The sequence below is a fragment of the Phyllobates terribilis genome, unplaced genomic scaffold (genome assembly GCF_046119375.1).
Source record: "Phyllobates terribilis strain yellow unplaced genomic scaffold, ASM4611937v1 Scaffold_2__4_contigs__length_985480577, whole genome shotgun sequence".
Taxonomy (NCBI): Eukaryota; Metazoa; Chordata; class Amphibia; order Anura; family Dendrobatidae; genus Phyllobates; species Phyllobates terribilis.
Window position 1 is genome coordinate 662531932 of NW_027362762.1, and position 24561 is coordinate 662556492.

A 24561-nucleotide genomic window follows, 5' to 3' on the forward strand; every position below is an offset into this window, starting at 1 on the left:
ACCTGGGGCCCATGAAAACCTGGATCTGGCCCTGCTTGAACTGACCTTTTTACTGATACGATTTTGGGTAGATACAATGTTTTGATAGCCTCTTTTTGCATTTTATTGCGGAGGCCAAAAAAACGTAATTCTGGTGTTTTTAGATTTTTTTTTTCTCCTTACGCTGTTTACTGATCAGATTAAGTTATTTTATACTTTGCTAGATCTGACTCTTTTTTGCAAACGCAGCGATACCAAATAAGTGTAATTTTTTTTTTAAGGGGGTTGATTTGAACTTTTTATATATTTTTTTCATATCTTTAAAAACATGTTTTTTACTGTATTAGGGGAATTGAAACAGCGATCATGGAATTGCTTGTGCTATCTATAGAAAAATCGCGATCTCCCATGAGCACTGGCTATCAGGATCGTAATGACAGGCACTGGGCCATCAGCAGACCCTTGGCTGTCATGACAACCCATTGGCGCCCCGCGATCACGTCATGGGCATGCCGATGAGGGCGTGGAACGACACACCCCTTTGCCGGCCCATGTTAAATGCCACTGTCAGAGATTTAACGGGTTAACAGCCACGGGGCGAGCGTCGAGGCACATGATGGCTGATTAAATCAGCCATGCTGTACGGGGAAAAATGTAGGTTCGACGTGCAAGCCTGCATCAAAGTCAGGGAGCCGGCATATGACGTGCCACACATTAAATGTCGGTAAGTGGTTAACCTCCAGATTAACCCCATATCTGCAGATGAACAGCTTTATTTCACATGACAGGTTGCCTTTAATTAAATCTGTTTGGCATCTCAATAATTGTATTGACTTGGAGAATCATGTTTCCAGGTCATATTTACTGCACAATGAAAAACAATGGCGAAAGTGAATTTTTTTTTCACCGTTTTATCTCATTAGGAATTTTTTTTCCTGGTTTTCAGTGTCTTGTATGGTAAAATTATGTCGTTCAAAAACTCCTCTCACAAGCCCTTGTATGGCTTTTTCCACAGAAAAGTAAAGTTATGGCTCTTGGAAAAAAGGGAGGAGCAAAAACAGTAAAAAAAAAAATGCCTGTTCCTTAAAGGGAATCTGTCATCAGGTTTTTGCCGTTTAATCTGAGAGCAGCATAATATAGGGCAAGTGAGTGATTCCAGCAATGTTTCACTTGTTAGGCTGTGTTGTAGTTTCAATACAATCAGTATTTTATCAGCAGGAGATTATTAGTGCAGGCTAATCTGTGTAACCCTGCCCCCACAATTTATTAGCAGTTTGGCAACTTCAGGTGTACACAGTGCATTGTTGACAATCAGTGGGGTGGGTGGGTTATATACAGCTCCGCGTTCATAGCACTGCTACATATACATCAGATGAAATGGGGATTCTATTAAAACTACACCAAGCAGTCCAGTGAGTGATACATCCCTGGAATCGGGCTCTCTTGCTCTATATTATGCCTCTCTCAGATTACATAGTAAAAACCTGCTGACTGATTCCCTTTAAGAGATTAATGATGGATGCACACAGCTGAAGATGGTCATTTTATTACAGGCAGATGAGGAAATCATGATGTAGGTGATTATTTTCTTGGGCTTGTCATTTTACTTTATAAGACGTCTTGACCAGTGTAATTGGAGCAGAATAAGTAATGTAAAGAGAAAAAAAACAAGGCGTATTAATAGCATGGAGCTCATCTCTGAATCCCTGCCTTGTCCTTTCCATGTGCCGTCTATTTCGTGGCTTCTTACGTTTCCTCACCCCAATCTTGCTTTTAACCTTTATCTTCTCCTCTTCTGTAAGATTGATCTCGGTGTACCCCTCCTCCCCTTGTATACCTGTGTCATAGCAGTGCCCACGCACATGTGTACTTGTGTTTTCTGCTTGTCATTGCTTGCGGCTGTTGTGGGGGTTTTAGCTTGTCACAACAAGGAAGTTTAGTGGATTAAGAACAATAGCACAGCTGCCCAAGTAGCATCTCTTCCTCATCTTGCCTGGCACTGCTTGTTGCCAGCAGTCAGCTCAGAAGGAGGCACAAGGCTCATAACATTTAACACTTTCTCAGCTCCTTGAAACAAGTGCTAGCATCCATACTTCTAGCTGGTGTCTTGGTGTCACTGTTTCAGATCACATTTGACGTGAAGGGGCGCTGAAGGATTTCTGCTGTAGATTGGCATCGTTGGTCTCTACTGGTATGTTTAGAAATGAAGGAAGATTGTGGACATTAGCACATCTCGCTTGTGTTGCTGAGGTTCCTCTTTTGTGGGTTGTTAAGTAAAGAAGCTGAAAATGGAACTTGGTTTGCTGATGTCAGAAAACATCATGTGCTTCATAGGTCACCTTCCCCTTATTTCTAGGTGTTGTAACAGCACCGTTTATGCTAATCCTCCGCAGACAAACCCTTCTTTCCGTTCCTGCCATGCAGTAAAGAAAACCAGCAAACATAGATTATCTCACACCAGGAAATTTATATCAGGATATTGGGCTTTGTTTTATGGCTTAAATATTTGCATTGAGCTTAAAGTTTACAATCCTTCATCTAATGTCAGCTTCTCTGAAACTTCAGCTTTATTGACAGTGTCTTAAAAAAGTACATGATATGTTAAAAATTTCTGTAGAAAACTGCCAAAAAGTAACAACCTTGTATGAATCTGCAAAAATGGCTGAATAAGTTTACAGATGCCCTAAGAAACATGGTAATAGGGCATTAGGTTGCTTCATGTCCTTTCCCTTTCATATGCACTGAGTAGTCATTTATTAATGCACATCTGTAATGAGTCCCATAGAGGAAAATCAGTGCATTAAAGGGATGCTTTTACCAAGTTTTTGCCACCTGACTTGAGAGCATTATTATGTAGAGGCAGAGACTCTGATTCCAGTGATGTCACTTACTGGGCTACTTGCTGTAGTTTTGACAAAATTACTGTTTTGTCAGCAAGAGATTATCACTAGAGACTCTGCATAACCCCACCCCCACCACTGATTAACAGCTTTCTGCCCATGTATAGTTTACACAAAGTTACCCATCAGTGGTGTAGGGGTTACACAGAGCTCAGCATTCAGAGAACTGCTAGATCTGCAGCAGAGAAAACTGTGATTTTTATCAAAATGACAGCAAGCAGCCCAGTAAGTAACAGCACTGGAATTGGCGTCTCCGCCCCTTCATCATGCTACTCTCACACTACATAGTAGAAATCTGGTGACAGATTTCCTTTAGGATGCACTGTATAGGAATAACCCATCTGTCTGTCTCTCCTAAAGCATCAGAGTACGAGTGATGAGTGTAGTCAGATGCAACAAGGGGCTTGGGAATCCTGTTCTCGTGATGGGGGTCCCAGCCATCAGATATTTACAATCTCTTTAAACTACATTTTGTATTCTTTGTAATTATTTCTTGCTAACAATTTCCATTGCTTAAAACCGAGGAAGGTTTGGAGTTTGCAAAAGCTGTGATTCCAATGCAACGTGTAAATAACCTGTCATGTCCTTGTTAGTATGTATGCTGTCCCCATTGCGTTGATAGTGATGCAATGTGCATCACTAACACACTTTTTTCATTAAAATGGGGGCTAATCTGTGTAAAAACCACTTATCATACCTGCTCGTTTAGTTATTGGGGTGTGATTCATCACATTGTCAGGGTTGGCGCCTCCCATGCAATTTGAATTGCGCGGTAAGTCATGGCCGGCCACGCTTGCTGATCTGGGAGCTGCGCATGCACTGTGATGAGCGGCTCCCCATGTGTGCGCTGTGAAGCTGTGTGTAGTTCCCAGCTTCACTGTGTGCCGCTCGTTACAGTGCATGCGCGGCTCCCAGATCAACAAACGCGGCTGGCCATGACATACTGTGCAAGCTCGGACTGGCCGCAGGCCTCCTGATAAGTGCATGACTGCTTCATGTATTTCTGTGAAGCTGTCACCCTAAGGTCATAAGAGCTGTGGCCAGTCTGTTCTCGGACCAATTTGCACAGATGTCTGAATGTGCTTTAAGGCTGCATTCACACATCCGTAAGACACGTCCTACTGCTGTCCGACTTATTTTATCAGACAGTACTCGGATCCATAGAACAGAATGGATGTTTTCACTGATCTAATAGTGAGATCTGTGTGACTCATAGCAGGTCCTATTCTGATCAGATTATGTGAATCAGACTCCGACAATAATGTTTATGGGGATCCGGATGAAACACGGAAGACAGATTTTGTACTTTAGAATTCCATTCAAGTTTCATCTGTCTGAACTTTTTTTTGTATCCATTGATTCATAGCAACGGATCAGTTAAAGAGTAACCGTTGTTTTAACTTTTACTTGATAAATTAATAGTACACATAGAAATAAGAAATTTTGTAATATATCTTATCAGAGCAATCTGCTTCTTTCTACGTCAGAATTGATCAGTTATTATCAAAATTCTCCATTTTCTGGTAACATCTGTATTTGAAGACAGACATTTACATTACTGAGATTGGAGATGGTAGTTGGTGATTATAAGATTTTATGTAAGTGGGAGGAGGGAAGAGCTTTGCTTTTATAGCTCTTTCCTCCTCCCGTTTACATATGATCTTATAAGCACCAACTGCCATCTCCTATCTTAGTAATGTAAACATTTTGTTCACTGAACACAGATTTTACCCGTGAAAAAAAATGACCGATCAATTCTGGCAGAGAAAGAAGCAGATTTTTCTGATAAGATATATTACAAAGTTTCTTATTTTTTTGTGTACTATTCATTTATGAAATAAAAGAAATATTGTTACTCTAAAGACAGTCCTACTGAAAAACAACTGGATGCAAAAAAATAAAAATTGGTCTGTTTCTCTCAGATGGTAACATAGATTTGTGAATATAGCCTAAGTGGTTTGAGAATTCATGAAATTCAACTAGCCGCAGGAAATGTTCTGAAGAAAAACACACAATCCTGAGCCAGTCCAGCACCAATGTCTCAGTGTAACCACCTGTGTCTATATACTATACCCGATGGTTGTGGCAAATCGCAGGTCTTAGAGGTATGATGGCATATGACTGCTGAAGCTGGTGATCAGCTGCAGTGGTCCAATGCCAGTAGAGCATGCCATTTTTCTCTGAAACTAAAGTATGTTGGGGACCATCTGAGCTTCAGTGGTGGAGGGGATCAGATTGTGTTTTTTCTTATTTAAAACCATTCCCCACAGCTAGTTCATGGAAATTCAGATGAGCCTTGGGGGAAGGTTTCGTCATGACTAGCTCCAGTCCTGAAGAAAAGTCAGCTGGAGTAAGGTGCACCAAATAGTAGTCTCCCCTGATGAAATTGGCAGATCTTTGGGATGTCTGTGAGCCAAAGTTTGTAATCGACACCAGTTATGAGCTCTAGCAATATGCCACGTTCTAACATAAATGATAACTAATCGACTGACTGCCAGGCCCCTTTTGGTATGTTTTTTGCCCACTTTTAAAAAGGGAGGAAAAGGTGCAACGTTTTTGCAGAAATATTTACTTTTTAAATCAGTCTTGTAAACTGATGAATTTGCCCTAATGTAGATTTGTAAATGTTTTTCTTGCTTTTTCAGCTTCCTACATTCTGTAATGTATAGCAAGCCTCACCCAGCAGTTACTGCTATATAAGCTGGGTTGTGAGGAGTTAAACCACCCAATGAGAAGACTAATGACTTCTACTTTGCCTTGCAGGTGCTGGAGAGTCTGGGAAAAGCACAATTGTAAAGCAGATGAAGTGAGTAGGGTTTCCTAGATCTGCTTTGATGTTACGCCTACGCAGTTAGACCTAGTGATGTTTTCATGTATTATTTATTGTTTATGAGCAGTGTCATATGTAATTGTTTAATACCACTGAATCCTTAAAGCTGGCCTGGATATGAAAAAGAGGGCTTATATTTTTCCCAAAAAATTGTGCCTCATACTGGGATCTTCAGAGCCACTGCATGGAACCTGATGGACAATTTCAGGAGTCACTGTAAGGCTATGTGCGCATGATCAGGATTTGAAGCAGAAATTTCCTGAGCGTTCCTGCATCTCCTTGGCAGGAAAAACGCTGTGGAAAAAATGCGCATTTTTGATGCGTTTTTTTTTAAGCGTTTTTTGAAGCGTTATTGTACATCAATGAAAACTTTATTTAGCTCCAAAAAAGCAATTTGGTGGGACATTGCTTAATCTCTTGGATTACTGTCAGAACTGGGTGAATATATTGGTTAATGTAAATGATTAAAGAATGTCTGTTGTATTTCAAATAAAGTGTTTGCTCTGTGTCTGTGTTTATTTAACTCTTAGGTTTGGTCATGAAAAGGTCTGATTGACACTTTGTCATAACCAAACAAAAGAGCTGGGTGTCAGCTGATCCCATACACCCAATCTTCATTAGCATTTCTATTCATATAATTTATGTGGCAACTGTGAGCTGTTATTTTTAGCCTAGGAAGGTGCAATTTGCAAACATGGTCCCTGGCTATAATTAACAGCTCCCAGCTGTTTCATTAGCCCTTATGTCCCCCCAATCAGCACTCAGCAGCACTTTGGCCGCAGCATATTTTTGCTGTTTTCAAAATGCGGTGTTCTAATGCCGCACTTTTGTTGTCTGTACATGTGAATCCACCACATATAATGACACTTCAGTTGGTCAAAATCTGCAGTAGAGACTAGCGTGTCCGCTACAGAAATTGACATGCTGCGGGTGAGTTTGGGTACGTTGCTACGGTCAGGAGCCGCTGCAAGTTTGACGCTGCGTGTTTATACAGGGTTAAACACGCGGCGTCCAGATGTTACAGTATAGTGCATGGGATCTCTAGAAGCCCATGTCCACTATCCGTGCATCAGAGGCTGCGAATCACCAGCAGACACTGACATGCGGCACGTCTTTCTGGATCTCAGCATGTCAAATGCTCTTGTGGAGTCGCTAGTCTCCGCAACATAAATTTGACCACTAGAATGTATTGAATGCGGTAAATCTGCATGGTTCAGTGAATACATGTGGATTTACCTGCGTTCAATAGAACGCCGCGTTTTGGACGCTGCAAAAATATGCGTCCAAAGTGCTGCTACATCCGGATTGTGGTCACAGAGCCTAAAATTTTTTAAAAAATGGCTTGGGCTCCCGCGTCACTTTTATAACCAGCAGAGGGAAAGCCGACCGCTGGGGCTGATACTAGTAGCCGGGGAAGGAGCTATTAGCCAACAATGTTCCCTGGCTATTAATATCAGCCCACAGCTGTTTGTTTAGTCTTTACTGGCTAAATTACAGGAGGACCCCAGAAAAAAATTGACGTAGGGTCCCCCTATAAAATCTAACAAGAAAAGGCTAAACAGACAGCTGCGGGCTGATATTAATAGCCAGGGAAGGGGCCATGAATACTAGCCCCCTCCACGGCTATTAATATCGCCCCTCAGCAGTCCCAGAAATGGCGCATCCATAAGATGACCAAATCTAGCGCTTAGCCTCCGCTCTTCCCACTGCCCTGTAGCGGTGGCGAGTGGGGTAATGGGGTTGGGGTTCACGTCAGCCTTGTATTGGCGGCTGATGTGAAGCCCAGGCTATAAGACGCCCTCATTACTAACCGCGTAATAAAATGGTCGCTGCTTTTTCAATAAAAAGCACGGCCAGAATAAAGTATTTTAATGAAATAAAAAACACACGGTTCTACAATTTTTTTTTATTTCCCTCTCAGTTCCCGAATCCCTCGATCTCCTGAAAAAAAGTAAGATAACAAACAACCATATCCCTCATCTGTCCGCCATCAACAACGCACTCCACGTACCGCCAACGATTGTCCCATGGCAATCCGGGTCACTTCTACCACTGTGACATCAGCAATCACTGATGTCACTGCTGTAGAAGACAGCAGTGTATACGGACAGGAGTGTAAAATCACTCCTGTCAGTATACATGCTGCTGCAGGAGGTCACTGGGGTTCTACCACCATGGGAACGTTCTTGAGAATGTTCCCATGGTGAGGTCACGTGAGCAATCAGCTGATCGCTCACGTGACCGCAGGTCCTGCCAGCACAGTATACTGCTGGGAGCGAGTGTGCGTCCAGTAGTATACCGCCAGCCGGAGAGGATTGCCGGGGACACCAGGGGCTGCCGGACAGGTGAGTATTAAGGTTTTTTGTTTTTTTTTTTTACTTTTTTTTTCTTTTTTTAACCGCTTGGTAGCCGGCTTGGCTGAGGAGAACTTCTGCTCCCCCCAGCCATGCCGCTCTCGCTGTTATCACCAGGAGCGGTGGTCGGATGAGAGGAGTTGTAGTCCTCCTCTCCCAACCCAGGTACCACCCGCACCGCATTTCTGCCACGGATTTGCGCCTATTGGCTTTAATTGAAATGCGGCAAATCCTCAGGTATAAATATTATACCTGCGGGATTGCTGAGGTTCAATTCAAGTCAATGGGTGCGAATTTGCAGTGGAAACGCCCAAAAAATGGCCATGCTGCGTTTTTTTTCCACAATGGCAATCCTGAGCGGAAATTTCTGCATCATGTGCACAGCACATCAGGATTACCATTGCTGTATCTGGCAGACTGATTAAAAACTGTTTTCGCAGTGGAAAAACCGCCGTAAAAACGCTTAGTGGACAAACAATAAGTGCTTTAAAGCAGTGGTCCCCAACCTTTTTTGCACCAGGGACCGGCTTGAAGCAAGATCATTTTTCCATGGCCCAGCAAGGAGGGGGTGGGGTGGGCGGGGCTTTGGTCATATGGGGGCGGGGTAATGGAGGGATTTGGAGTTTAGTGCATACTTATCATATAGTGTAGACCAGGTCCCCGCCAGGAGCTATGCCAGGAGCCCCACATAATGTGCTGTGCCAGGAGCCGCATCACTGAGGCCCCATCACGCCCTGCAGCAGGACAGGGCAGCTGTCCTGACAGCTGCTGTTCAGCTGCATTTACTTCATCCCAGGGGCGGACACAGACTGTAGTGGGCCCCTGTGCAAGAAATTTTTGGGGGCCCCCCCCGCCCTTCATAAGGCAACAAAGTTATGTAAACATAACCCCCCCATGTGCATCTCTCACCCCCCCATGTGCAGCTCACCCCCGTGCATCTCTCATCCCCCTCTGTGCATCTCTCATCCCCCTCCGTGCATCTCTCATCCCCCTCCGTGCATCTCTCATCCCCCTCCGTGCATCTCTCATCCCCCTCCGTGCATCTCTCATCCCCCTCCGTGCATCTCTCATCCACCCCCCGTGCATCTCTCATCCACCCCCCGTGCATCTCTCATCCACCCCCCGTGCATCTCTCATCCACCCCCCGTGCATCTCTCATCCACCCCCCGTGCATCTCTCATCCACCCCCCGTGCATCTCTCATCCACCCCCCGTGCATCTCTCATCCACCCCCCGTGCATCTCTCATCCACCCCCCGTGCATCTCTCATCCACCCCCCGTGCATCTCTCATCCACCCCCCGTGCATCTCTCATCCACCCCCCGTGCATCTCTCATCCACCCCCCGTGCATCTCTCATCCACCCCCCGTGCATCTCTCATCCACCCCCCGTGCATCTCTCATCCACCCCCCGTGCATCTCTCATCCACCCCCCGTGCATCTCTCATCCACCCCCCGTGCATCTCTCATCCACCCCCCGTGCATCTCTCATCCACCCCCCGTGCATCTCTCATCCACCCCCCGTGCATCTCTCATCCACCCCCCGTGCATCTCTCATCCACCCCCCGTGCATCTCTCATCCACCCCCCGTGCATCTCTCATCCACCCCCCGTGCATCTCTCATCCACCCCCCGTGCATCTCTCATCCACCCCCCGTGCATCTCTCATCCACCCCCCGTGCATCTCTCATCCACCCCCCGTGCATCTCTCATCCACCCCCCGTGCATCTCTCATCCACCCCCCGTGCATCTCTCATCCACCCCCCGTGCATCTCTCATCCCCCCCCCCGTGCATCTCTCATCCCCCCCCCCCCGTGCATCTCTCATCCCCCCCCCCGTGCATCTCTCATCCCCCCCCCCGTGCATCTCTCATCCCCCCCCCCCGTGCATCTCTCATCCCCCCCCCCGTGCATCTCTCATCCCCCCCCCGTGCATCTCTCATCCCCCCCCCCGTGCATCTCTCATCTCTCCCCTCCCTCCCATGTGCATCTCTCATCTCTCCCCTCCCCCATGTGCATCTCTCATCTCTCCCCTCCCCCCATGTGCATCTCCCATTCCCCCCACTCCTAGTTAATTGTATTTAAAAAAAAATAAAACTTGTTATACTTACCCCCATGCGATCCCTGCAGAATCCTGGCGCTCGTCCAAATCGCTGACACCAGGTTCTCCTGACTTCCGGCCATGTGACGGCGCTGTCACATGACCGGAAGTCAGGGGAATCACGAAGGTGCTGCCGCAGGAGCGCAGCGCTAAGATGTCCCGGACCCGGCGCTTAGCATGCGGCCGGGGGCCCCATGAGGAGAGAGACGCACAAGAGGGGGGCTCCGAGGGGGCTCCTACCGGCCGGGCCCCATACTGGAGTCAGGGCAGTCATGCCCTGATGGCGGCCCTGCTGGAGGCTGGAGGGGCCCCCTCTCCCCGCGGACCGGCTGAAAAACCCCAACGGCCCGGTCCTGGTCCGCGGACCGGCGGTTGGGGACCTCTGCTTTAAAGGGACTCTGTCAAGCCTAATGTGACTAAGTGAGGATCATACCACTGAAGAGTATATTACTATAGTGCTGAGCATGTACTTGGTAGCCTTACACTGTGTTCCAAATTATTATGCAAATAATATTTTCTCAGATTTTCCCAAATTACCTATATGAATTGCAGTCATTGTAATTTTCCAGTCAAATAACTATTAGAGTACAATTGAAAGGTTTTTGTACAAACTGCCTATGATAACAGTATATTTTTAAAAAAATAAAAAACTCAAACTGCACTCAAAATGCATGTTCCAAATTATTATGCACAGCAGAGTTTTCAACCTTTTCATTTTAATAAAGAACAAAAAAATGGTCATTTTTGAAATTCTAAGCATTAGCAGGTTATTACAAACTGAAATCAAACAGTTTTCAACTCAAAACTTTATTCTAGGTGATGTTACATTTGCACATAGGACCGCTTGTATGAAAGAAGCTTCTGAACTCTCTCGTCCATTGAATGTCAGGTTTTGGATGGTTTCTGCTTCAATTGTTTTGCATGAGGACAGAATACCCTCCCAGAGCTGTTGCTTAGATGTGAACTGCCTCCCGCCATCATAGACACTCCTTTTGATGATGCTCCAGAGGTTCTCAATGGGGTTGAGGTTAGGGGAGCATGGGGGCCACACCATAAGTTTGTCCCCTTTTATGCCCATAGCAGCCAGAGAAGCAGATGTGTTATGTGCAGCATGAGACTGGGCATTATCATGCATGAAAATGATCTTGCTGCGGAATGCACGGTTCTTCTTCTTGAACCATGGAAGGAAGTGATGTTTGAGAAACTCAACATACATTATGGAGTTCATCTTTACCCCTTCAGGGATCCTAAAAGGGCCGACAATCTCTCTCCCCATGATTCCAGCCCAAAACATTACTCCACTTCCTCCTTGTTAGCGCCGTAGCCGTGTTTGTATGGGGTGTACATCAACCAGCCATCCTCCACTCCATCCATCTGGACCATCGAGATCATTTCATGCATGATAATGCCCCGTCTCATGCTGCACATAACAAATCTGCATATCTGGCTGCTATGGGCATAAAAGGGGACAAACTTATGGTGTGACCCCCATGCTCCCCTGACCTCAACCCCATTGAGAACCTCTGGAGCATCATTAAAAGGAGTGTCTATGATGGCGGGAGGCAGTTCACATCTAAGCAACAGCTCTGGGAGGGTATTCTGTCCTCATGCAAAACAATTAAAGCAGAAACCATCCAAAACCTGACAAATTCAATGGACGAGAGAGTTCAGAAGCTCCTTTCGAACAAGCGGTCCTATGTGCAAATGTAACATCACCTGGAATAAAGTTTTGAGTTGAAAACTGTTTGATTTCAGTGTGTAATAACCTGCTAATGCTTATAATTTCGAAAATGACCATTTTTTTGTTCTTTATTAAAATGAAAAGGTTGAAAACTCTGCTGTGCATAATAATTTGGAACATGCATTTTGAGTGCAGTTTTATTTTTTTAAAAATATACTGTTATCATAGGCAGTTTGTACAAAAACCTTTCAATTGTACTCTAATAGTTATTTGACTGGAAAATTACAATGACTGCAATTCATATAGGTAATTTGGGAAAATCTGAGAAAATATTATTTGCTTAATAATTTGGAACACAGTGTATAGTATGCTGTAGAAAAGTGGCATATAGACAGTTCTCCTTCCAGTCAGGTGGCCGGTGCTGCATTTGGGGCAGTCAGGGTTCCCTCTCTATCAAACCCACTCAGCTTTGAGTAATGTCCCATTTAGCATGAAGGTCAGCATGGTGGCTCAGTGGTTAGCACTGTTCCTGTGCAACGCTGGTGTCCTGGGTACTATCTATGAATGTCAGGTCTCCTTCTGTGTACCTTGCAGCATGCTGGACTTTAGATGCTGCTGTGTTAGACTTGCCACCATATCCTTTTGCCATGGCCCCTTAAATCTGCTGAATGGTTATGTTTGACATCCAACATAGTCATAGCCGCCTATTCTATTGAAAGACTGTCAATATGTTGGGTATCTGACTCTAGGATAGGCCAGCAGTTTTATAAAACATGATGATATCTTTCCTTGTTTCATGTACAGAGCCGTATGTATAAGTTGATCTTTCAGATGGATTATTTTTTGGGGTGTGGTTCTCTTTATAAAGTAATTCCTACAGATGAGTTATATCTCTGACTCCAGACGTGATGTCCTGATGTTTGAGCCAACTTTACAATGTAGGTGAAGTTTATCGCCTGTGTGTGCCCATGCATACCACTGCGGCTACATAATGCTGCATTTCAACCTCAGTTATGGCTTCTTTTAAAATATCACAACACTGATTGTATCCTTCATGTGGTGGGCCACTGGGGAGGTTGCAGAAGGGCCAGCTGGGGTGTGTGGCAGCAGATAATGATGTCACGGTAGTTGAAGTGGGTCACTGGACCCCTCAACGCTTCCCTCGTGGGTCACTGGACCCCTCAACGCTTCCCTCGTGTCCACAACAATTTCAAAATCGAGAGGTAGCACTTGTGGATGGTATAGGACCCCCCGGGGGCACTCCTGTAGCGGTGGTGTCTGGGTGCAGGTTTTGGAGTGCCCGTGATGTTTGTGTAATCTCAAGCAGCCAGATTCGCAGGTGAACTTGGAAACATAACAATTTTACTGAATGAGGTAACAGGGTACAGTCTCTCTTACAGCAAAGTTCACAGTGTATTGTGCATACGGAAGTTATGGCTTTCTCCTCGTGAGACAAGCATTGTTATGGCCTCTCAGGGCGGCTGGAGAAGAGTTCTCTTCACTTGCTTGTACAGGAATGCTACGCACAGTCCAGGAAATCTTAAACTGATGGAGGGATCTTCACAGATTGTCTCTCTGTGGAAACACACTAAAGTGTGGATGTACTCAGTTTTTATCCCACTGTTCCCTCTTGAAGGGGTAGGTTTAAGCAAAGTCAGTGGCATAGCCATCATGTGGATCTGGGTAACCAGAGAGCAGGAGAGTCCATGTACAGCTTTCTCTCTCCTGACTAGAAGACACTTCACTCTTTTTGTGAAGGAGATTATGTGCGGAAAAATGTCCTCTCAGCGTAGACTGGCATTGAAAACACTTCTCTGAGAAAATAATGTCTCTCCTCAATCTTCCTGAGGCAGCAGGAACCGCCCACAACTGGTTTGTACCAGCGTTTTAGTCAGAGTGAGAGCCCTGAGCTGGGAGACTCCTCCCCGCCATTGCTATGGCCACCACTTGTTGTGAGGAGAATAATCATTACTTCATATACACACACTGGCCAGCAGATGGCAGGAAAGTACAATTTACAATGCAGTGTATTATATCCCCTAATTCAGTGCACAAAATGGAACAAATCTAGTACCACACTGCAGCTGTCTCATTTATCAGTAGTAGAACGGGTACCGGGATGCCACATTCATCTATCTCCTGCATGACTTTTTTTTTATGTTATATGAGCAGGAATTCCTAACGCTAGTGTGAACCTGTCCTTAATGACCCTGTATAATGCTTCCTGCAATGCAGAGTCCTAAGATTTCTCAATAGCTCTATACTATGGCATCTCATCCGTAAAACAATTGGAATCCAAAATAAGCAATAATCTGTTTGCCTCAATAATGGCATACACAGCCACAGTAAAGGCCCATGCACCCCCTTAAATTAGACCTTACAAGTCAGTCAATATCCCAATGTAGTGCTTGCCATTAAGTAATAAACCTTATGCGGTGTCAGTTTTTTCCGCATTACTGCTTTGATGATCTCCTTTTATGAAATGTGTGTACACACTGATGTATTTATTGTGGTTTTAGGATTATCCATGAAGACGGCTATTCAGAAGAAGAGTGCAAGCAATACAAAGTGGTTGTCTACAGCAACACAATCCAGTCCATAATTGCTATCATACGAGCCATGGGAAGACTGAAGATTGATTTTGGAGATGTAACGAGAGCTGTGAGGGCTAAGTCCATGTTATAGTGCATATTCTGCATCTTGGCATTAAAAGCGTTTTAAGAGATTACATATTAACTTCTTTTTTAATTCCTTTTCCGTTCTACTCAGGATGATGCCCGGCAGCTGTTTGTTTTAGCCAGTAGTGCAGAGGAAGGTATTCTCTCCCCGGAGCTTGCTGGTGTTATTAAGAGGCTGTGGAAAGACGCTGGAGTGCAGGCATGCTTCGGCCGATCCCGGGAATACCAGCTCAATGACTCTGCCTCCTAGTAAGTGTAAGAAATGATGAAGGAAAACCAATGGAAGCAATTAGTAGGACTTTTAAAGTTCTGTTGAGGCTCATCTCATAAAATATTTCTTTTCTCAAAGCTACTTAAATGATCTGGATCGGATCTCGCAAGCCAATTACATTCCTACCCAACAAGATGTGCTCCGGACACGTGTCAAGACTACGGGTATTGTGGAAACGCATTTCACATTCAAAGACCTTTACTTTAAGTAAGTCACAGCCGCTGATTTTTTTATTTTTTCAGTAGCCTTTTATCTTAATATGAAACTATTCTTTGGGGTTTTTTCACACATTTCATTGGTATCAATTTGTAAGGCTAAACCACGTCACTGATGTATATTTTATAAGATACTGAAGAACTCTTGAGGCCGACATCCTGATTTCTGCTGCGGAAGTGCCATTGATGTACCTTGGATCTGTGCGAGAATTGGCCCCATTGTCATTCTATGGCTTCTTTAGTTGGAATCCACAGAAATAATGTTCATGCTCATTATTTCCGTGGATTTTGTTTCCCCTAATATGAAATAAGTCTACCCAGATTTTGCCCAGATCATAGAATGGGGGTTTACAAAACTTGTGCAACAGATTTTGACACTGAATTCTCACTAAAATCTATATTAAAAAATTCTTAAAATCCACCAGTAAAAATACTCACAAATAGTGAACATGGTGCATTGTTTATTCACTTGTATCTCTATGGATCGTTTTTTTTCCATGTGTTAATAAACACTGATGTCTTTGACTCCATATAAACATACCAAGTGTTATAGGAAATATAAGAGTTGGCTTATATTCATTCTTTCTTTATCTCACTGACTGTTTTGTGTTGCACTGTGTGCCTCCTTTGTGTTTTGGCTTGCTCTGCATATACAACCCCTGGCAAAAATTATGGAATCACCGGGCTCGGAGGATGTTCATTCAGTTGTTTAATGTTGTTGATAAAAAGCAGATCACAGACATGACACAAAACTAAAGTCATTTCAAATGGCAACTTTAGGGCTTTAAGAAACACTAAAAGAAATCAAGATAAAAAATGTGGTACTCAGTAAAGGTAATTTTTTTCAGACCAAGCAGCGGGAAAAAATTATGGAATCATGAAAAACAAACACACAAAAGAACACTCCAATACATCACTAGTATTTTGTTGCACCACCTCTGGCTTTAATAACAGCTTGCAGTCTCTGAGGCATGGACTTAATGGGTGACAAGCAGTACTCTTCATCAATCTGGCTCCAACTTTCTCTGATTGCTGTTGCCAGATCAGCTTTGCAGGTTGGAGCCTTGTCATGGACCATTTTCTTCAACTTCCACCAAAGATTTTCAATTGGATTGAGATCCGGACTATTTGCAGGCCATGACATTGACCTTATGTGTCTTCTTTCAAGGAATGTTTTCACAGTTTTTGCTCTATGGCAGGATGCATTATCATCTTGAAAAATGTCATCATCTCCAAACATCCTTTCAATTGATGGGATAAGAAAACTGTTCAAAATATCAATGTAAACTTGGGCATTTATTGAAGATGTAATGACAGCCATCTCCCCAGTGCCTTTACCTGACATGCAGCCTCATATCATCAATGACTGTGGAAATTTGCATGTTCTCTTCATGCAGTCATCTTTATAAATCTCATTGGAACGACACCAAACAAAAGTTCCAGCATCATCACCTTGCCCAATGCAGATTTGCAATTCATCACTGAATGACTTTCATCCAGTCATCCACAGTCCACGATTGCTTTTCCTTAGCCCATTGTAACCTTGTTTTTTTTCTGTTTAGGTGTTAATGATGGCTTTTGCTTAGCTTTTCTGTATGTAAACCCCATTTCCTTTAGGCGGTTTCTTACAGTTCAGTCACAGACATTGAATCCAGTATCCTCCCATTCGTTCCTCATTTGTTTTGTTGTGCATTTCCTGTTTTGGAGACATATTGCTTTAAGTTTCCGGTCTTGACGCTTTGATGTCTTCCTTGGTCTACCAGTATGTTTGCCTTTAACAACCTTCCCATGTTGTTTGTATTTGGTCCAGATTTTAGACACAGCTGACTGTGAACAACCATCATCTTTTGCAACATTGCGTGATGATTTACCTTCTTTTAAGAGTTTGATAAGCCTCTCCTTTGTTTCAATTGACATCTCTCGTGTTGGAGCCATGATTCATGTCAGTCCACGTGGTGCAACAGCTCTCCAAGGTGTTATCACTCCTTTTTAGATGCAGACTAACGAGCAAATCTAATTTTGATGCAGGTGTTAGGTTTGGAAATTAAAATTTACAGGGTGATTCTATAATTTTTTCCCTCTGCTTGGTCTGAAAAAAATTACCCTTAGGCTGTGTGCCCATGATGCGTTTTTTAAGCGTTTCCGCAGCAGCAAAAACGCTGCAGAAACGCTTAAACGCATGGTAGAAGGTCTGCCATGTCCCCCAATGATAATCCGCATGTGCTGTGCACATGCTGCGGAAATTTCCGCTGCGGATTATCATTGCAGAAAAAAACGCACCACTACCAATTATTTTGCGGAAGTGCTGCGTTTTCGCCGTCATTGACTTGCATTAGAACGCGCCAATTCCGCAAGACTGCATCTTGCGTAATTGGCGCCTTCTAATGTGCGGATGGTACCCGGGTGTGGAGGAGAGGAGAGTCTCATCCACACCCAGGTACCATAAAAAAGCTGGAAAAAAATACTAAAATAAAAAATAAATATATACTTGCCTTCCGGCGGCCCGCGGTGCGCTCCTAATTGCTTCCCGGCACTTTGCGATGGAATGAAGGACCTGCGCTGACGTCAGAGTCATGTGACGGGTCACGTGACGCTGAAGTCGGCAGGTCCTTCAATCCACCGCTGCCGGCAGCCGGGACGGTGAAGCAAGACAGCGCGGGCCATCGGAGTATATATACATTCTCTCTGTCACACTATATAAATCCATGCTGTTTGCATGGATTTATATAGTGTGACCAAGTTGACAAGCACTTTCCAAGTGATGCTAAAATCGCTTGGAAAGCGCTTGTCAACCCGCATGCGGAAATGCAAGTGAAGAATGCTTCACATCCGCATGTCCCTGGCAGGAAAACGCATGTACAATCCACATGCGTTTTTTTCTGCCAGGAAGATGCAGAAACGCTCAGGAAAAAATCCTGAGCATTTCTGCATCGTGGGCACATAGCCTTACTGAGTACCACATTTTTAATCTTGATTTATTTTAGTGTTTCTTAAAGCCCTAAAGTTGCCATTTGAAATTACTTTAGTTTTGTGCCTTGTCTGTGATCTGCTTTTTTTCAATAACATTAAACTGAATGAACATCCTCCGAGCCCGGTGATTCCATAATTTTTGCCAGGGGTTGTATTTATTACTCTCCAACTTTTTTATGCAGAATGTTTGATGTTGGAGGACAGCGATCAGAAAGAAAGAAGTGGATCCATTGTTTTGAAGGTGTAACGGCAATCATCTTTTGTGTGGCACTCAGTGACTATGACTTGCTTTTGGCTGAAGATGAAGAAATGGTAAGCGAGATTGTCAGGTTTTACAATTGTGTCATAGGGTTTTTGGAAAAATATACAGACTATTTAAATGGTTTTCCAGGAATTATGAAAATACGTATGTCAATTAAAGTTGAAAAATTACGACGTTAAAGTTGCTTGGTAAGCTGAAAGTGCAGGGCAGCTGTAATATAAGAAAAAAGCACCGTCAAATAAATTTTTTCTGCGCCTTTATATTCCCAGTAGCAGGCACAATGCGAAAGCTGTTGCTAGTGTGTCAGATGCAGTGTGTGTGCACACTTTCTATCTTTCTGAGGACTTCCAGTGTCTCAAGTAGCCTGACTTGGATAGTGGACACAAAATAGGTATGAGACTGCCTTCATGATCATCTACTGCATCAATGAAGCATTTGACCTGTATTACTTACTCTGGGCAAACCCTCAGAAAGACAGCCGCTGCTTCTATGCGTTGTACATCATTGGCGCTGTGCACCTTGGATTTTTTTCTATGCACTACATTTGCCCTGCACTTTCAGTTCACCTAGCTTCATATTTAAGTAAAATAAATAACAATACATTTATTTAATTTATATTTTCATCTTTTACTTGAATACATTTTTATTCTTATTTTTATTGGAAACCCCTTTATTATTTATTTTTTTTGTATTTTAAAAGCTGACATTATCAGAATCACCATAGGTTCACATGAGCGTATTTTCGGTCCAAGTGCGGTCTACGAAAAAATAAACAACACTATGACTAATGTTATTCAATTGGAATGTTCAGCAGAGCGGGTTTTTTCAACAAGCAAGTCAGTGGCACCAGGGTTGCGGCACTGAATCAGATGCTGGCAGCTCTATGAATGCAACATTGGTACAGACCACTTCTTGCTTGGAGTTTGACAGTACTTACACCTCCATCGTTTGTGTGCATTTTTTTACAAGTTGTGGTTTTTTTTTGTTTTTTTTTTATTGTATTCAAAATGTGGATACATATAATAACTACTGCTGCACACTGGAAAAATAATGGACTATACTAGAGGAGCAATGAACCATCAAATCCGCTTACAGGCGTAGGCTGCTAATTACTGCAAAACGTGGTCACATCACAATTTACTATGCCCCCACATACCTTGGAGATGGGAATACCCCTTTAACTTCCAGTAGGAAGTAGATATTACAGTAATTAAATTAAGATAATCCGATGGCAGATGAAGTTTAAAGATATATATATATATATATATATATATATATATATATATATATATATATATATATATATATATATATATATATATATACATACACACACACACACACACACACACACACACACACACACACACACACACACACACACACACACACACACACACACAGTACAGACCAAAAGTTTGGACACACCTTCTCATTTAAAGATTTTTTTATGACTATGAAAATTGTACATTCACACTGAAGGTATCAAAACTATGAATTAACACATGTGGAATTATATACTTAACAAAAAAGTGTGAAACAACTGAAAATATGTCTTATATTCTAGGTTCTTCAAAGTAGCCATCTTTTGCTTTGATGACTGCTTTGCACACCTGTTCGGGGGACGTTGGAGGCACCAGCAGCTTCAAAAACTTGTCTGCTGCTATAACAAGGCTTTTTTGCCGCTGCTCTTTTAACCTGACGTAATTGCCTGTAGGAAAGAGTCCTCAATTTTCCCTTATCAGCACGCACACGTGTGTACTGTGAATCAGCTACATACTTCTTGATTGTGCGATGATCAGGATGAAGTGTCTTGGCAATGTTGATTGTAGTCATGCCTTGACCTAAACACTCCACAATTTGTTGTTTCTCAGCAGCCGACACATCCTTTTTCTTTCCCATTTTGGCAGAAAATGTAGGCTGCTTAATAATGTGGGACAGCCTTCTTAAGTAGTCTTGCCTTTCATTGGACACACCTGCCAAACTAATTAGCACAGGTGTCTGCAATTGCTTACAGTGATATAAAGAGCCCTGACACACATCACCATCAATGAGTTTAACTGACAAACAAACAAATTCTTCCCTTATCACTCCTAAACACTTTTTGCATAATAATTTGGAACACAGAGAATATAACAATAAATAAAAATCTAAAACGTTTCAACTTTCAAATTGGCCACTAATCCTAATATTAGGCTCATTTTTCCTGTTCCTTACAGATCATTTATCACCAGTAATCCCTTTTAACAGGCAGACATATATAAAAAGCTATATACAGTAGATAACAAAGGATCCACCATTCACAATAGATGATGGTCAATCGCATTTGCTCTGTTATCGGTGGCAGCCAGAAATTCTCAGATGCTGCCGGAACACAGCAGCTCCATCACTTATATCGTGGCCTCAACCTGGTGAATAGGGATGAATCTGCAATACCCGGCCGGGGCCACTATAGTTTTGACAGAGTTGCTGGGTTCCGGCAGCATCCGAAAACTTTCAGCTGCTGCCGGTAACTGCTGATCAGTTTGGATACCAACCGATCAGGTATTGATGGCCTATGGTAAGAAAAAAGCCTCCTCCCTGTCCGAACCACTGTTTCACTAAAAAAAACATATTTGCTATAAATGATAATATAAAAATTGGGCTCATGTATCACAAAAAAGGGGCAAAAATTATTTGAATACCATAATGAGAAAAAAAGAGAGCTCCAAGAAGAACATGTATTAAAGAAAATGTGCCTGTTCATGCATAATCAAAAATGTTCCAGTATTTATTTGAATAAGGGGGATTTGGCCAATAACATGTGCAGGATCGGTGATAAGTTGGTTCCAAGGTCCCTACCTCTGAGAACCCAACCGATCACAAGAATGTGGGTCCTGAGTAACCCATTTGAATGGCATGATGGCCAAGCATGCACACTGCTGCTCCCTTCAAAGTCTATGGGACTGACGAAGATCGGTATGTACAGTGCTCAGATTCGTCGGTGCCATAGATTTGGCATGGGTGATTGTGACAACCTCTCCCTTTTAAGGATACATTCCAGTTGATTTATAGTTTTAGACCATTTTAATCCCAATCCTTACCTGCTTATTTTCTTCAGGTTTTTTTTTTTTTTAACTGTTCTACATCCCAGGACACGTGATCAGTGCTAGAGGCATGTTTGATAAATATTAGGTTTAGGGTCCCATCAAAGAAGGATGCCTTGTTGTGGCTGTTGGGCTCTCATGAATTGGGCTTTCATTTTTAGTATATTCTATATAGCAGTAATGGAGTTAAAATTTCATATATTCAGTGTTTTGCATATATGTTGAGGCTTACACAATGCTGTTTTCTTTTTTTGTGATCAGTGCTAAATTTTTTTTTCTTCTATTTATTTTTTTTTTATTCTCTCCTCCATAGAATCGGATGCACGAGAGTATGAAGCTGTTTGACAGTATTTGCAACAACAAATGGTTTATTGACACCAGCATAATCCTCTTCCTCAACAAGAAGGACTTGTTTGAAGAGAAGATCAGCAGGAGCCCAATTACAATCTGCTACCCCGAATACTCAGGTACATGCGGCATGTGGCTATGGCTGGAGCACTATATCTGTCTAGATCAGCCGTTGGTTATTATACCATTATGTTTGTTTTCCAGGCTCTAGTACATATGAAGAGGCAGCTGCCTATATTCAGTGCCAGTTTGAGGACCTAAACAGAAGAAAAGAGACAAAAGAGATTTACACACATTTCACGTGTGCAACAGACACAAAGAATGTGCAGTTCGTGTTTGATGCAGTTACAGATGTTATCATAAAAAGCAACCTTGTGGAGTGTGGCCTTTACTAACCTGGAAGTACAAGTAAGTTCCATTTCTGCACAGTCAGGATGCATTTGTGACCACAAAGCTGCTGCTTCTTACTGCAACACCTCAAAATGTATCTGAGAAAGAGTCTCTGTGTGTGTGTGTGTATATAATATATATTTATATATGATATAAATATATATTTGTGTGTATGGTGATGTCTGGTGGGTTTGGGCTACATATACCTAATTGGTATGGGCACCTTTATCCCCTTATGAAATAAAATGCATTCTCAGCCAATACAAGCATGCATGGTTATTGGGAAGTCGAAGCAATAGCTGCTATGTCCTGTATCAGTGGTCATTTGGAGAATGAGTGCAGTAATTTCTGGACTAATCATACAGTAGGAGAACCTGTAAAGCTGTGTTCACACATTGTGATTTTGCCGCAAAAAAATACATCATTTTACCATCCCGGCAAAGTGATTGAGATTTATGAAATCTCATGCACGTGACTTTTTTGTTCCTTGCAGTTTTGCAGCAGTTTCAAATCTGCAGAATGTCAGTTCTTTCAGCGTTTTTCTACTATTTTAATGAATAGGAAAAAAAATTCATAAAGTATATATATAAAAAAAAAATATTGGCTTAGAACGCTGTATTTTACGCAGATTTTTCTGCTGCAAATACTGAACGTGTGCACATACCAAATACTTGATCAAATTCTTACGATTAAATGGCTCCAAGGGCCAGAATCGGTAGCTTACCCTCCTATTTGCCTGCTGGTATCGTTTGATTTGGGGATAGCTGTTTGCTCTTTTTCTGTGGCCCGCTACTGGTCCTACAATTGCTCATTATTTGCTTTCTTTGCTAGTAAATGTCTGATAGTGGAGAGCTACCAAAGATTCACCAGAAATGCCAATCTAGATTGAATTATTGCTACCTCTCTGCCTTATTGAGGGTGATACTTCCATGATCCATCAGGAGCTTGGCAGTCTATGATCAAATGTAAGCTGTGTGCATATGTAGCTGAGCTGTGAGTATGTAAATGTGCATATGTAGCATAGCTGTGTGTGTATGTAGCACAGCTGAGTATACGTGTACTGTCCAATCAGCATGATCAGGCATACTGCAGAGACTCGGAAGGGAAGGATTGAAATTTTGGAGTGCAGATTGGTTTGTTGGTGCTATGTCATATTTTCAGAGTGAATTGAAAACCGAAAGATGCTACTGCACATGCGTGGGTGCCGGTGGCCATTTTGGGACATGTAAATTTCACATTGGCAGAGAAATTACAAAGGTAATATTTAAAATAGTAAACAGGTCACTGAAAGCACAGTGACCTGTCAGAGGCCAGAGTTAGGCATACATAATGAGAGCACCAGTTACAGCCTGTCCCTAAAGTCCCGCCCCAGAGCACGAGCATATCATTATGGCACAACTGAAAATAAAGATTGTAAAAGAACCACTGGATGGATTTCATCAACAAAGGTATTATTTTACTCCGTGTAATGGCGCCCACCTGATAGTGTATGTGGTTTACTGTGCACAATCCTGCCGACGGGTGCGCTTTAAAGGGGTTGTCCCCTAAAGTACATTTTAATAAATAGATCTTATAATAAAATATTGGAATATAATATGTTATGTAAGAGCAGTATAAAGCGTATGGCATAATAGCCTAATTTAAACATGTAATAACAAAGGATAAAAAACCTTGAATGGTATAGATAATAAAGTATGATGCCAACAAATTGGCCGCCCAAACACCGTAAGATATCCCCACAGTGAATTCCTCCATACGCACGGTATGATGACCCAACTGTATCCCCCCAGCCACCCCTCAGCCTCCCTGGCAAAGTATGGTGACCCCATCAAAGTAGGATTCCCCAACTGTAATCCCCACATAGTCCTCCACACATTATAATGGCCCCAGATAGTCCTCCATACAGTGTAATGGGTCCCACATAGTCCTCCATACAGTGTAATGGGCCCCACATAAAAAGTACTCCCCTCCTTGTTTCCCCACTGTGTCTGTCTCAGCAGCGAGCACTTGAAAGCTCTTCACTGCTCAGCACATCGGGGACGTTGTAATGACGTCATTGCGCACTACGCTGAGATGTCAGACGCAGAGGGATAATGATGGCGGAGGGAGTGTCAGCTGACTCTCCCTCCTCATTCATTGCTTTCAACTGTATCGGCATCCAGGATGCCGATGCAGTTGAAAGTGCAGTTCTGGGCAGGCAAAATATGCTCACCCTGTGGGCTAGAGTTTGATATATGTGCTTTAAGAGAAGAGGAGTAATTAGAAAAAAGATGGATGATGGCTAAAAAAAACAAATATACCAACCTTTACATATCTGTCCATCAGAAAAAGATGAGCTTCTGTCCACCTCAGTAATAGGCTCACAAGTGTTTGCTGTGTCCTCAGTTTGTTTTACTGGATAGGAAGTGTACATCACTCTTATACAATGTTATAACGGTGCTTGACTCCATTTTTGGATGACATTACTAATTTGGATACATTGCATGTATGTATGTGTGTGT

The 24561-nt window shown here is 42.9% G+C and overlaps 1 protein-coding gene across 1 annotated transcript in view; it reads left to right on the forward strand.

The window, feature by feature from the left end:
- The window catches only part of GNAI3 (G protein subunit alpha i3), a 43510-nt gene that overhangs the window by 16969 nt on the left and 1980 nt on the right, over positions 1–24561 (forward strand). The window contains exons 2-8 of the mRNA XM_073666812.1: positions 5643–5685; positions 14360–14501; positions 14610–14767; positions 14868–14996; positions 18157–18286; positions 21636–21789; positions 21875–22078. Coding sequence (XP_073522913.1) covers positions 5643–5685; positions 14360–14501; positions 14610–14767; positions 14868–14996; positions 18157–18286; positions 21636–21789; positions 21875–22065 — 947 coding nt within the window. The 3' untranslated portion in view covers positions 22066–22078. The remainder of the gene's footprint in view (positions 1–5642; positions 5686–14359; positions 14502–14609; positions 14768–14867; positions 14997–18156; positions 18287–21635; positions 21790–21874; positions 22079–24561) is intronic.